This window comes from Oryzias melastigma, linkage group LG4 (assembly GCF_002922805.2).
Source record: "Oryzias melastigma strain HK-1 linkage group LG4, ASM292280v2, whole genome shotgun sequence".
NCBI classification, from domain to species: Eukaryota; Metazoa; Chordata; class Actinopteri; order Beloniformes; family Adrianichthyidae; genus Oryzias; species Oryzias melastigma.
This window is the reverse complement of record NC_050515.1, coordinates 10,361,818-10,376,242: the sequence shown is the minus strand read 5'-3', so window position 1 is coordinate 10,376,242 and position 14,425 is coordinate 10,361,818. Positions and strand designations below refer to the sequence as shown.

Genomic DNA, 14,425 nt, shown 5'->3' with positions numbered 1-14,425 from the left:
GAAGTGATCGAGGTTGTTTGGAAGGGGAAACATCAAATCGTGGTGGGGCGTTCTTCTCTCCCCGGGGCTCGGGTCAGCCAATGGACCGGGAGCTGTGGTGGTTGAGTGAATGAGGTTTCCCCAAAGGAAGACACCTCTGTTTACCCTATACTGTTGCTCACTGTGAAGGATCTAATACAGATCTACTCTCTACGACGACACCTAATTCCATTTTTTGTTTTTGTTGCTTATTTTTATTACATTTGTTAATAAAAGATAAAATGGTGCCATCTGTAAATACACCAAAGGCCTGATGGGAAATGTTGCAGTGTTGGATCTAGAAATAAACGAAGAACTTAGGATGCGACGCTAGCAACTGTAATGAGAAAATGTCAAATCTTGCAGTGCAGGGACACTCTGGGAAACACCACTAACTGTGCGTCTCGATGTAAATGTCACATGCAAATGAGTCACCACACTTGAACTGCACACAGGCCCGAATGAATGATCAACTGTCAGGCGGTTAGCCTAACAAAGACGTTTTGTCCTGGCATACGTTTCAAATGCACCAACAGTGAAACAAAGACGGCACAGAATCCCAATTGCATGGACGGGCTCCTCATTCACAGAGACCAGGAGCCCAACCGGCCCATTTGGAAGTCAGAGTCAAATAAAACAAAGAAAAAAAATGTAATTTAGTGTAAGAGGTAATCTTGTTTCAAGCCCCAATGTGGAGAGAAAGACAAGAAGGCGTACACTGGACGAGGTGAGAGGCAGTCGAGAGAGAATGCCAGAGTACTGCACTGACTCTAAAAGAGATTTGTGCCCAAAAAAACAGAGGTCAGAAGGTGGACATTATTGGCCATTTCAGAAAGGCAGATTTTGTTGCCTCCCCATTAAAAAAAAAACAAAAAAGGGGGGAAGGAGGCCAAAATAATGTGCAGCCTTTAGTGTCACCTTGAAACTGAGATTACACCCTGTCGCAGCTTAAGGACAAAGGCGCAGTATGGATATCCTTTAGTCACACTTGCTGAGTGAGCCCTATGGCATTTACATTTAAGCCGCAGGGGTCGGCCTGTATTAACATACCATAGCTGCGCCAATGCTAAACAGTCACTATGGGTGGCACATCAAAATGGAAATTATTACCCAAAAGAAACTGACAGCAATCATAGCAGGTGTGTCTCCTAAAAAAAATAAAGTAAAATAAAAATCCTTTGCTTTTTCCTTTCTGGATACCAAAACATGCTTTTTCAATCTGATTGAATTTCTGAAGGATGGCTATCGTAAGACAAACATCTAATAGAGATGGCAGGGATTTGCTTTGGCCTGTGAGAACGTAAGGTGTAATCTAGCTTTCTTTCCCAACATCACACACAAATGCAGAGCAGAACATGCAAGCATATTCAAAACACGAGCAGATCCCATTGGAGGAGGGTAAGAACATGCACATGCGTCCAGAACAGCACAGTCTTTCTGCATCACTGTTACTTCCAGAGTTCGGATAGAACATGATTCTTTTGGACTGAAAGGCAGCGTCATTGTATTGACCAACTCTGAAGGTGAAGTTACTGATTTCTTTCTTTTATCATAAAAAAATAAATAAAACCTCTAAATGTGTTGCTTTATGGACAAACAAAAGGCCAAGAACAATCCCAATAGCTGTCATGTAGGTCAGGGCTAAAAACAAAATACTGATGTTGAATATTTTCACAAAGCGGTGACCTTGCTTTTACTTTGCGACCAACAGTAACCAATATTAAATCTTGACAAGCAAAACAAGCCCAGCGTGATCCAGCTGAGAAAAATCAATGGATAAATAATTGCCACAAAAATTGCCAAACAGTGTACTGTAGTGGCTTTTTCCAGTGGGACTCTAATAGAGATGATATAGTTTTATCTTCTAGAACAGGGGTGGACCACAAAGGGTTTTTAAAAGTGGATTCAACCAGAAACAGATACGTGGACTTTTAAAAAATGGAATCTGGATGAAAACATGCTTGAAATTTGATATATTTATATTAAAATAGAACATTTTAGGAGTTTTATTGAAAAAATGGTGGCTTTTGCTCGAGTTTTAGTGCCAATTCCACCAATGGGTTAATGTCCCAGAGGGAAAAACATGCGTAGAGAAACGCTGTGGTCATGTGGTGTTAGAATGATCTGAGAAATACCTCGAAAAACCAACATGAATATCAGAAAAACAATCACTCTTCAGACGTTACATGAATGCAGAATAACTTTCTGCACCTAAACAAAGGTTTATGCCTCGTTTCCAGAGAGTGAACCAGATTGGACAGGTCCACTCCTGGATGGTTTAAATGGTCCGGCCAATTCCTGTGAGCGTTTCCAGTGAGTATTGGACCATCAAGGCACACGCGGGGTATAGACAGATAACTAGCTGTGTTATATTCGCCGTGTCTCTGGTCCCTAACCCCCACGAATAAAGGGGGAATACTGAATGATTGTTGGAGGGGAAGAATAATACAGCTGAAAAGAGGACAAAACATTTGGCTTGGATCTGGTCGGACGCTTGCTGTTGTCGTTATACCATTCCGCCCAATAATGGATTTGATCGTGGGACATTAGCTCCACCCTAACTGGTCCATTCCACTTTTCTATGTACCTAAAACTGACAGGGGACCAAAAATGGTAAGAATCGGTCCGGCCTATTAAGTTAATTTTATACTGGAAATGCTCAAAATACTGTACCAGTCTGGTTAGGTCAGTAGAAACGAGGTATTAGTTGTAGTGGTCCATCTATGGTTAAACACCAAACAAAAAGCATCCTTAAAGATTAATGATATAACTTTTTCCTGTTTGGTTTGCCAGATTAAATAGCTTTAGCCCCAGGGAAGCAGTTTGCCCACCCCTGCTCTAGAACAAAGTCCAATTGGCCACAGATTTATCAGCTAGTCTAGAAATTAGTGCATTGTGGGAGATTTGAATGCACATGTTGCAAATTCTTTTTAACGGCAACAAAAATAAATTTCCAATCATTGGAACATGTCAAAGCCGAATTGCCTCAGCAGGTGAGATTAGCACATTTTTCTGTTTGACAACTGAAGGAAGCAGCATTTTTATTCTATGATTTCTTAACTTTTCTACTGAATATTGTTTACGCGTTTGTGTGTGTGGACTCTTGAGGGAAAGCTGTATTTATAATGGCTGATTGTAATTTGAGCTAAATGACTCCAATGGAACACACAAAGTCAATAAACAAAACCAAAAATCACATCCAGATGATGCTTACCAAAAAAGAAGAAACTTTTTGAGTACTCGCTAAGCACCAGCAAATGGGATGTTAAAGTCATTATATTGTTATTGATCTGCACGACACTGTAAATGGCATCCCCTAATAGCTGCCTAAAATCACCATGGAAGCCAATCAGGCCCAATCAAGTCTAATTTTTTTTTCTCCCCGTAATGGATTGCTACGAACAAGATGACAGGAACACTGGCTGTGTGCACACGTATGATTTCATTCGGTTTTTGATTCAAGAAGCAGAGCCGTATCAGTTTCAACAAAAATAAAACACACGAACAAATGGTGCACAAGGTACAGGAAAAAGGGCAGGACCGAAAACAAAAGGAAAACACAAACACTGTGATAAAAACACACAAAACATAAAATAAAATCAAAAATTAAATAAAATAAGCCAACAAAAAGGTGTTTCGGGGAAACCACGTTTTGAAAAAATACAAAGAAAGAGGAGGAAACAACCGAGAAAACACGCGGAATGCAAAATAGGAAAAACACCACTGCGGCCAAAGGGATTTTGCAAAGGCATGCAAGCGCAGTTACATTCTCCCTTCATGCAACAGGTCCTGTTATTTTCATGTGCTGGGTTTCCATGACAACACGTGCAAAAAAGCCTTTAGGTGCAGAAGCAATACAAAAGGATGCAAAACGAGAAAAGGCCCCACAATGCAAACAGAAAAGTAACAACACCCGAACTAATCGGGTTTGCTTTCATCATTTCTTCCTTGGTAGTAGATAAAATTTGCCTTTTTTTTTAATTTAGCAATTTAGATAATAATCAATTTGTCCCCAGATTTAGGCAAATAAAATTTTTCAAACATGTTGATTTTTTTTTTCTTTCAAATGTGGGTTAAAAAAAGTAAAAAAAGAAAAAACACACCAACCTTCTCGAAGCTCTGAGGGATGTAAAGGGGTTGATGCAGAACACAATGACATGAGGAGAAGAGAAAAATAGGGGAAACACAGAGAGAGTAAAAAAAGCCACCTCAAGGTGTTTAGCTGCAGCTACATTTCCCTTTGGATTGTTTTTTCTTTTTCTTTTTTTCTCCCTTTCCCTTCCCCCTCCTATCAGTGACACCCCTTCTTGAAAAGAACACTTGCCTGCCCTCCCCCTTAAGTAAACTTTGAACCAAAACAATCAGATTTACTCCAGTGGGCACACTGTCGCCTGTTGAGAAAAAGTACTGCGGCGCCACTGGAGTCAAATCATGCGTACCATACTCATAATTCAAAAGTTCACAAGCTCCTCGTGGCCACAAGCAGAGGCTCCTGTGGTGGCCGTATTTGCTTTTTGTTGGAGAAGGAAACCAAATAAAGAGAAAAAAAAATAAAGTAAAACTAATGAAAGTTTGAAAAGAAAGACACAGTTTGGGATTCAATTAGCAGCTGCAGTTTCAAAGCTGTAAAAAGGTCGAATTGGTTTGAAGCCAATCAACAAAACTCAGGATTTTTTCCAATCGTACTATGATTTATTTTATGGACCGTCCACCACAGCTGCTAATCTCAAGTGCATTTAGCTTTGTAAACAAAAACATAGTCAACACTGAGTATCAGAATCGATTGACAAAAGTAAACTGAAACAGACAAAGGTTGACACCATCACAGCATAACAAGTGTGTCAGATAGCGTGAAGTTACTTGAATAATTGTGACCCTGGTGTACTCTTTTAAAAAGCATGCTGATGGAGCCAGTGTGTTCATGGAAAATTGCATGAATTGTTGAGAACGATAGCGGAGTACGGCTGTGTGTTTTGATCGGTGGAACTGCTAGAGGTCCCAGTGCTGTCAACAGAGTGTTTCCACCAATGCTTTCTAATGATTACTGTAGAGGGCTTGACCATAATTTCTCATGAACCTTTTAACTTCTTACATTCGGCTCATAAATGAGGTGGATAGCTACTTGACTTTGTCACTGAATCACCGTGGAGAGGGTATAAGTCTCCAGGATGGATGCAGCTAAGAAGAAACACTAATCTGAACACGCTTTGCTTTTTTTGTATTATTATTATTATTTCGCAGAGTAGGATAATAGCAATAATATAAAAAAGCAACTCCCTGACCTATTTTAGCATGTCAGAATAGTGCATTATTTATTGGGAACAAAGTTATTTGGTACACAGCAGAGGGAACAAACTGAGTAGATACCAAGGCATCTTTATTTAATATGCGCAATATAAATATTACATGTTGAAAATGCATCTGTTTCAATTTAATAAAGCTCCCTCAACAGGGATTCATTGTCATTTAGCATTAGTGGTGGAGCGTGGGCTTTTGTCTTCATTGTTTGTTTCCTATGAAAGTCTTCTGCGCCTGTGACTGATGTTTTTTATATCTCCACTTTGCTGGAACATGCCAGCCAAAATTACTACTGACTGCAGAGGCCTTTAGAGATAAAACACCAGAGCCGAAACAGGGGAACACTATGGATTTATGCTCCAGAGCAGCATCAGGACAGAGTAGTGGAAGTGTACTATTTATAATCAATGCGACAGCTATATTTTTTTGGTGTTTTTTTTTTTTTTATATGTAAAATACAAAAACGCTGACTGTGTTAACAGCCCATTTCTATTGGCTTTCCTCCCCAGAATCTGGAGAAAGCTAATAAGGGTGTGATTTTGATTGGTAGGCATGAATACCTAGCCACTCAATCAAAATCAAGACTTACCGTTGTGCTCCTTTACCTGCAAAAAGAAGGCATTAGGAAAAAAAAAGACCTTGCCAAACTTTTTTTGGCTTTCAAACTCCGATGTGGGGAAAACATTTGACCGAGCACACATTTACAGGTACGAGGTTTCTTACAGCCGATAAAGACATACAGCTTGTTGTGCTACACAATTCCTTCCAAGTGAGTTGGGGCGGGCATTGAAAGACAAAATGGAGCATAACATCATAACAGAGAAGAACATTAGTTGGTCAATTATAGTTTTACATTTGGATGTTACAAGAAATTACATTTATGGGCAGGCAAGACTATGAATGCCATTAGATTTATTTAGTTGAAAATTCTTTTGGGTTAAAAAAAAAATAGTGAAAATCGTCAAACCAAAATGTTAAAAATACTTATTTTTAAGTTAAGTTATACTACAAAAAGACATTTTAATTAGAACAGGTTTATATATATGTATTACTACTATCTATTTATTTGGGACTTTTTTTTGGGACCGGGATGCACCCTACCTCGCACATAAAGGTTAGCAGGGGACGAGTAGCGCACGCCTTCCACATTAGACGCCACGCACTCGTACTTCCCCTGGTCTGTCTCCTCGCTGTTTTCGATCTGCAAGGCACCTGGGGAGGGAGAGTACATGAGAGAGACGAAAGGGAGGTAAGGATGGGGGGAGAGGTGGAAAAAAAGAGAAGCAGGGAGAAAAATATAAATTAATCTGACTGTAACTTTTAAAGAAGATGTGTTTTCTTAATCAGGCAAATACGCAGCAACACAGTATAGATGTGAGTTTGATCAAATGTGATGGAAAGTCACAGGAAATTAGAAAATCATACAACTGGTCATTGAGTCCTGTTGGGAAGGAGGATGCTGTGGAAAAATAAGCGTACCTGTTATGTCTAAATGAGATCATAACATCAATGAATACACTTGAAAACACATACACATTCTCACTCCCAACTGGTCAAATATGTATGTGTGGTTCGGGCCCACTAGTTATCCATGACTCTATTTGGTGCAGTGCAATTCATGTGTTGTTCCTTTTTCCCACTCCCCTCCAGGTCAGGGGGAGAGATTTCAGATTCCAGGTGGCTCGTCTATGCTCCAGTTCTTGGCAGTGGACCTCTCCTCTCGCTCTCCCCCACCCAACTCAAGCTGGTATACCATTCTAACAAGTAGTTGTAGAATTAGATAAGCTAGTTCTTCTTTAGCAGTCCTGGTATATCAATCCTGGGAGAGGATCCCTCTCTCATGTGGACTTTCCTGAGAATTCGTCTTTTTTTTCCCTGGAAGCAGGTTTTTTAAAGAGTTTTTCCTTACCGAGTTTACCAGTAACCAGCCTATGTTTTGGTACAATTACCGGTGTGAACTCCATTTAGACAATGTATTGTAATATTGGGCTACATAAATAAAACTAACCTGAAATGAATTTGCGTATGCATTTTTTCCTTGTCTGTGGCCCGGTTCCAAGCAGCCCTCGGACTGGTACCGGTTCACGGCCCGGAGGTTAGGGACCCCCGATTTAATGAAAACAGCCAGCACGTCAAAAAACAAGGAGTCGGGGACACCCAAAACATCAAAAAGTGGCGTGGAGGGGGCTCGAACCATACGCCCGAGAGTCATTCGCGGCCCCAGCCTTAATATGAAAGTTCAATGTCTACTAAGCAATATCTTCTGCATGTCCACGCTTCTTTGATGATAGCTTTGTATTTGCTTTGTGATGCTTCAGCTCGCTTTATATTTAAAACTTTGCACTTGCTATTGATGTTGGATCTGGTCGTCAGAAAAGTCCTTAGCAATAATTGCAAGCCTCGTTATTCGTTAGCTCCTGCCGTTTCACAGGACACACAGAAGATTTCACTTAGTAGTTCATAAACTTGGACAAATGTTCAATAAACTTGTTCAGTAGACAAAGACAATGGACCAAAGATATAGTGAGTGGACGCTAAAACCCATACAGCCCAGCCTCAGCCAGAATCTGATTCAGTGGTCCCAAGATAAAATGAGTTTAAGAACCCTAATCTACATTCATGACCACGTCAAAGATTTTCCAAAAATTAGGCAGCGGCATGAAATCTTGACAATTCTAGGTGCTAGTTGTATTTGTGACCATAGCATAAGCATGGATTGACACACACCACATTACCATTTCCAGCACATTAAATTCTAATATAAAAAAGGAATACATTTGGCTTGAAGTTTCGTCGGATGACCTTCAGTCCACATTTAAGACATAAAGCTATAACAGATTACGGGAAATGGATTCCATCCTTTTCGGCACACTTCTCACCTACACTTCATTTTTCCATAGTTTCATCATTATTATTTCTTACGCACGACTTTAAAAAGTTTCCGTTTTTTTCAAAAGCCTTTTTATTTCCTCTTTCTTTTTAGATTGTATCGTCTCTTGATAAGACGGCCGGAACGCTCGGCGGCGGCAGCAGCTGCAGGGAAGGGGACAGAAGAGGGAGGTGAAGCACCGAGCGTCAGATCATTCCTCGTTAAGAGTGCTGTTGACGGCACTTCCTGATGATATCATTAGAGCCTCTGGCTGGCTCAGCAGACAGATTGCAGCCCAGGCAACACCGACAAACACAGCACCATCGCTCGTTAACGTTTGGACAGGGAGCATCAATATGCCGGCAGCTGACCTGAGTGCTTTGTAATAAACTATAACCGTCTCCATCACAGCCACAAGTTGAGGGAACACAGTGTTGTACAAGGCTACAATTCTGGAACATTGGTTAAATCGCATGTTTCAGGTCTGCTGCAAATTAGAAAATCGATCCTGGTTAATTATAAAGATTAGTCTAGCTTCCAGGGTGTCCATTGCCAAACAGGAAAGGAGTTTTTTCCCAGCGTAAGAGTTAAATAAATATATTTAACCTTTTATCACAAGCTAAAAGAACGGAGAGCGCACTTTCCTTTTTTTTATTTTTGTCATTTCCTTATGCAGTGCACATCATCCTCATGGTTCAGACAGCTCTTTTCCTGGCACGCGGCTCATGAACCAAATGAAAACGTCTACCAGCAGAGTGCAGGTGCTGCAGTTTTCACTCCGGCTTTATGTGAGCGTCTGATTTGGATCTTTTTGATGTGTGCTTGGAACAGCAAATGCCAGCGTGGTGGCAGGTGGGCTGGAATGCGCTCAGAGACTGGAGACCACAAAGTACGAACTGTGTGAAGTTCAACTCCAGGTGGACGCTTCCAGAAAGATCTGCCAGCGGCTTGTTAGCCTGGCTCTCTCCTCAGACTTCTGTTTGTTTCCAGTCTGCCAGTTAGAGATTATCTGACACTCGACAGTCTGAATATTAATCCAGAAGTTGTATTTAACCAACGCTATTAGATGGTCAGCAACTGCCAACGAAATATTTGAAAACAGATCGTGTAATCACCTCATGTAAGGAAATAGGATCAGGACCCTTTGAGGACCACGATGAGGAACAACACACAATTGGTGGATTTATCAGGTTTTTAACCTCCATGTCGTTAAAATAATCCATTTCAAAGCAAAGCTGTGAGGAACATGCCCTTTAACTTTAAAAACAGAAGGAAGTGAAGAAAAAAATTAAAGGGTCTATATCATGTTAAACCAACTTTTTTGAGCTTTTAAGTGTTGTATAATGTTAATTCCTCACGAAAAACACCTCCATTCACGCATCTCTGAGCACCAGCCCCTTCCAATCCTCAAGAATGACTGGGTCCCCACATTTATGCGTATGAATGATGGAGAACAGAAGAGTCTGCGCTGCCAGTACCATCCCCAGGCTAACACACACACACACACCATGGAGCTGGTGGTGATTGGCAAAACGGTTTATTTTAGTTTTTATTTTAGTTTCATTAAAATTTTTTCATGGGTGAAATGCAAACACGCAAAATGGGCAGCACCCACGAGAACTAAAAGGCGGTGCTTCAGAGATCAAGTCATCTTACTTCTGGGTCGGAAAAGAGCTCACAAATATAACTCATATTTCATTAAAAAAATGTTTTTAGAGTACCAAAAGTAATATATTATCATATATATATATATATGGTTATAGTTTACTCTGAGAAGCTCTAGAATAGCATGATATAGGGCCTTTAAAGGTGAAAAAGCGTACAGGAAAAGATAAATGGCGGGAAAAGATTTGACCATTTACATACGGTGGCCCTCAAGTCCAAATCACACCAACAAATCACTCAATGCAAACACTTAGGGTATGTCCAAATTCTTTTACTGCTCACTATAAAGTACCTTTGCGATGTTGTAGTGCTGTCTGAATCTTCAATTCCAAAATAAAGTACCCTAGAAATTTCCCAGAAGTCTTTGCGAAAAACCAGTGTACATCGATGCTCACTACATTGGCAAATATAGACAACAATGCATTGCTTCGTTCCTATATTACTATGCGAACATTGACGTCGCATTTAAAATAACTCAACTATCCAATCCAGTTGGCAATTTTCAATAGTACTTACTGTTTTGTTTTTTTTACCATTTCATTTCTATTTCTGGACATTACTTTTGTTTTCCAAAACATTTCATTTGTGTTTTGATTCAGTTTTTTTTTAATTGCCTTTTTGTTTCTGGGTTTCTTTTTTTGATGTCCAAAATATAATGTTTTGCTTATCTGTTTTTGTGATCTTCATTGTGTTTTTGCGTTGAGTGATTTGTTGGTGTGATTTGCACTTCAGGGCCTCTGTATTTAAATACTTTCTCTCTTCCATTTTCTGTCAGCTTTATCACATTAATATGCTTTTTTTAAACCTTTTTTCCCAGAGAAAATGTGAACTATATCTAACTAGTGTAGTTAATAGCAGGATCCAAAAGAAAGTCAACAAAAGTCAATGGAATCACACGATCAGGGAGCCATTTTTAGGATAAAAAATGTGTTTCCATTTAATAACAAAAAAGTTCTAAGGTGCAGAATCAGTTGTGTCTTCCTTGATGTCCGGTATCTCTGCGAGCAGCATCAGAATTTAAGCCCGAACACAAAATAATCTCCACCCATGTGTTTCGTCTCGACTCTTTCCCTTTTGTTCGTCTCTCTTTTCTTAAGTTAAAGCACCCCGCGTTTTGCATAATTGCTCTCTGTTTCTTCTGCCAGCTCGCAGCCCACCGGAGCGCACGTGGCCTGTGGCATTTTTTTTCTTTCCATTCCTTTTATCGGGAAAAAGGGAAACACAAAGAATATAATTAATGTTGAAAATTATCTTTCATAAATACAAGAAAAAGCCTGCGCCCGACCTGATCACATCCTGCGTGTTTACTGATAAAGACACGCCTGGTGACAAACAATCATTTTAATAGTTGCTGGCAAATAAAAAAATAAATACATAAATAAAATGACCATATTGTGCTTATTAAGCGATTCCTACATGGGGCCTAATGGCATGTCATACTATTATCACAAACAACTTTGGAAATAACTACAAAGACAAGTTTGGCTTGCTTCAGTTCAGTGGCGAACATGAAAACAGTTATTATCACAGCTTGCTTCTGCAGATGCGGCGCGCTGAATAGCAATCATGACTTGGATTTGATGTCAGCACATCCGGAATGTCTTGAATTAAACAAAAACCAAACTTGTTTTCGAAATTAGTTTTTACCTGCAGTAATTCATCATTGTGAAAAAAAAAACAAAAAAAACTGAAAACTCTTATATGAAGTAAAGTGATTTTATTTAGCCCTTTTGTATGACCATTGACTGAATAACTAAGTTTGACAAGAAGTTTATTTTTATTATTTTCAATTTATTTTCCATTTAACACTTGAGATGTCGCCGGCGATGCTTCTAAAACACACATTAACGTAGCAAAACTTTTTAACTGTTAACACGATCAGCGTGATTCCAGCCTAAATATCGTCACTCCCAACTCGTCATATATGGACCTATGGTTCAGGTCGCCTCCGCGTCTCTTTTGGACATGTCCCCAACTCGTCGTTTTTTGACGTTCCCATTAAATCGCGGGTCCCCAAGCTGAGGACGCGGTACCAGACGTGATACTGAACGCAGAACAGGTACTGGGTTAGAGGTTGGGTACCAGCTTTGGGTTCGTAGGACAAACATTTGGACCCTACCCTCAGTCAGAGGGCGGGTAATGCACGCTGCATACAGCCTCACCAGGGTCAGGGCACCAGGACCACCCCATCCCAGGAAGAGAAGTGAAATAATTACAATAAAATGTATTTGAATTTAATTTGAAGGGGAGCCGGTCTGGTACCATGTCCTAAAGGTTGGGGACCCCTGATTAGCATATGGAGTTTTTTCCCTTCTGTGGTCTGGTACCAAATGGCCCCCGGACTGGTACTGGTCCACAGCCCAACGGTTGGGGACCCCTAATTTAATGGGAACAAAACGACGACTTGGGGACAACCGAAACTTCAAAAAGTGGCCGAACCATAAGTCCATATGTGAGAATGTGTTGATCCAGGAGATTCTGAAGTAGAGAAAAGCGGCAAATCACGTTAATCTTGTTAATAGTAAAAGTTATGATAAGTCAAAGAATAGTAACACTGGATCTAAATCTTTGGTCTTAAAGGGGCAAAAACTAACTTTCCCTTTAACTATTTAACATGATATGTGAAACTTTAGAGACACAATCAACGTAAACCAGCTGATTCTGATGAGGCCTTTGCACACAGCTAGATCTATTAGAATGACATTAATCAGTTGAAAAGTAGTTCAAAGACAGTGTGTTATTTTGTTTTTACTGGCAACAGCTCCAGTATTAAAGAGTTCATGTTTATGATTCATATTAACAGGATGTTTTTTTTGGTCAAAACTGAAAAAAACTGTCAAACTGTCAGTAATAAAAGTCAAAAATACACTTGCTCCAACTCAAACATAGAAACCCTTTGTCACGAGTTCTTCTTCTCCACCTCAGACTAAATAACTACCGAGCCCCAAACACTGGCCACTCTGGGCTGTCATGCAGCGTGTTCGCCAGCCTCAACCGCTCGATCAGGAAGGCTATAATAGGTAGTGGGCCCAGAACACTCCTCGCAGCCGTGACAGCTGCCGAGGTGAACACAGCCACGCACTGATCTGATGAGCGCCCAGGTGCCATGGTGTGATGAAGAGGTCTGTCTGGGCAAAGTTCAGCGAATACACACATACACCGCTGACACTCAAAGCCAACTGGTTTTGTTTAGCCCTACCGAAACGCTCATTTAAGGAAGGTGCGTCTTCTGCTCCACAAAAGACTGTTGATATTTTAAGAAAGACAAGAATGAGTTGAAGGAGAGAACAAGAAAAACTAAAGGATGGATAAGGGGCTGTACACCAAGGAGGGACCGGCATGGATGATTAATTTCAGAAAGTGCTTGAAGCTGTGGTCTGCCCACCCCGGTTGCAACTTTGTAGGAGCTTCACCATGTGCAAACCCCCACCCCCCAGACCCATTTGTGTAATTCAATTAGTGTGCTCCAGTGGGCCTTGATAGATTTGTTTAGGCGATCAACAAAGTGGCTGGCCAAGTCTTGCTCTTTCTTTCCCTCCCTCTTGTTCCCTGTGCATCCCACTCAGGCATGCTGGTGGCACACTGCTCTTTTCATCATTTTATCTCTCTTTTGCAGTTCATAGCTCTCATTAGTCCCTCATTTTTCCTCTGCTGTCATTTCAGCTCATCCTAGCTCAGTTCACTAATGCTTTGCAGTCCAATTACAAATCCAAATTAGCACCTTAGTGTATCAATGGTCACACAAATAATATCCTTGTCGTGTACATGAATTAAAGCCACTTAAGTGTCCAAAGAACTCCAACAAAATGTTCCTTATGTTCTTTTAGTTCTTTTTGAAGAAGAAATATTTTGAAAGTCAAGAAATTTAGACTTACAATATAGATGCTCAATTATTTTTAATCTTGACAAATATACATTACGAAGCCCCTGAAGGGACATCAAACTAAAAAGAACTGAAAATTATTTTCTTTTTTTTTCTGAAAAAACAAAACAAAACAAATAAATGTTTTCTTAATACTATCTGGTGAGTACCAGGAGCCCAGTCTCAGTAAAATGCGTACATATGCCACGATTTGGGAAATACCGTGTATAATATACACCAAAACCGGTTTTTGCATGCATATAATATGCGCCGTCCTAAACGTGTTAAAGTCTGTTTTCCACGTTTGACACGTCCCCCGGTGGAGGCGTGAGCATCACAGACAGCCCCACAACCGAACAATTTGCTTTTCTAACCCTAACCATAACCGTAATCCTAACCTTAACTGGGAACGTCGTCATTTAGAAAAGAGCCCGAGGATTTCTGACCATGTGATCAAAACGAAACCTAAAAACTCGTGTATATTGTACGCCGGCGCAACCTATCCTCTACCATTGCGTATCATATGCACGCAAAAAGCGTGTTTGGCGTATATTAATAGTACACGGTATTTCAGAGTGCAAAGTCGTGGCATATGTACGCATTTTACTGCGACCGGGTTGGCACCAGAGAGTATCTGAAAACATATCTAAAAAAAATGTTTTCCTCCTGGTTATTATCTGGTTCTTACCAGATAGTATTTGGTGCTCACCAGT

The 14,425-nt window shown here is 40.3% G+C and overlaps 1 protein-coding gene across 8 annotated transcripts in view; it reads right to left on the bottom strand.

Moving 5' to 3' along the window:
* The window catches only part of ptprsa (protein tyrosine phosphatase receptor type Sa), a 292,916-nt gene that overhangs the window by 97,898 nt on the left and 180,593 nt on the right, over positions 1–14,425 (bottom strand). For 5 of the 8 annotated variants that reach the window (XM_036211506.1, XM_024278989.2, XM_024278979.2 and 2 more), the window contains 2 exons: positions 6,418–6,528; positions 4,126–4,137 (listed from right to left, as the gene is read on the bottom strand). In XM_036211506.1, coding sequence (XP_036067399.1) covers positions 4,126–4,137; positions 6,418–6,528 — 123 coding nt within the window. The remainder of the gene's footprint in view (positions 1–4,125; positions 4,138–6,417; positions 6,529–14,425) is intronic. The other 3 variants (XM_024278981.2, XM_024278985.2, XM_024278988.2) reach the window with 1 other exon arrangement.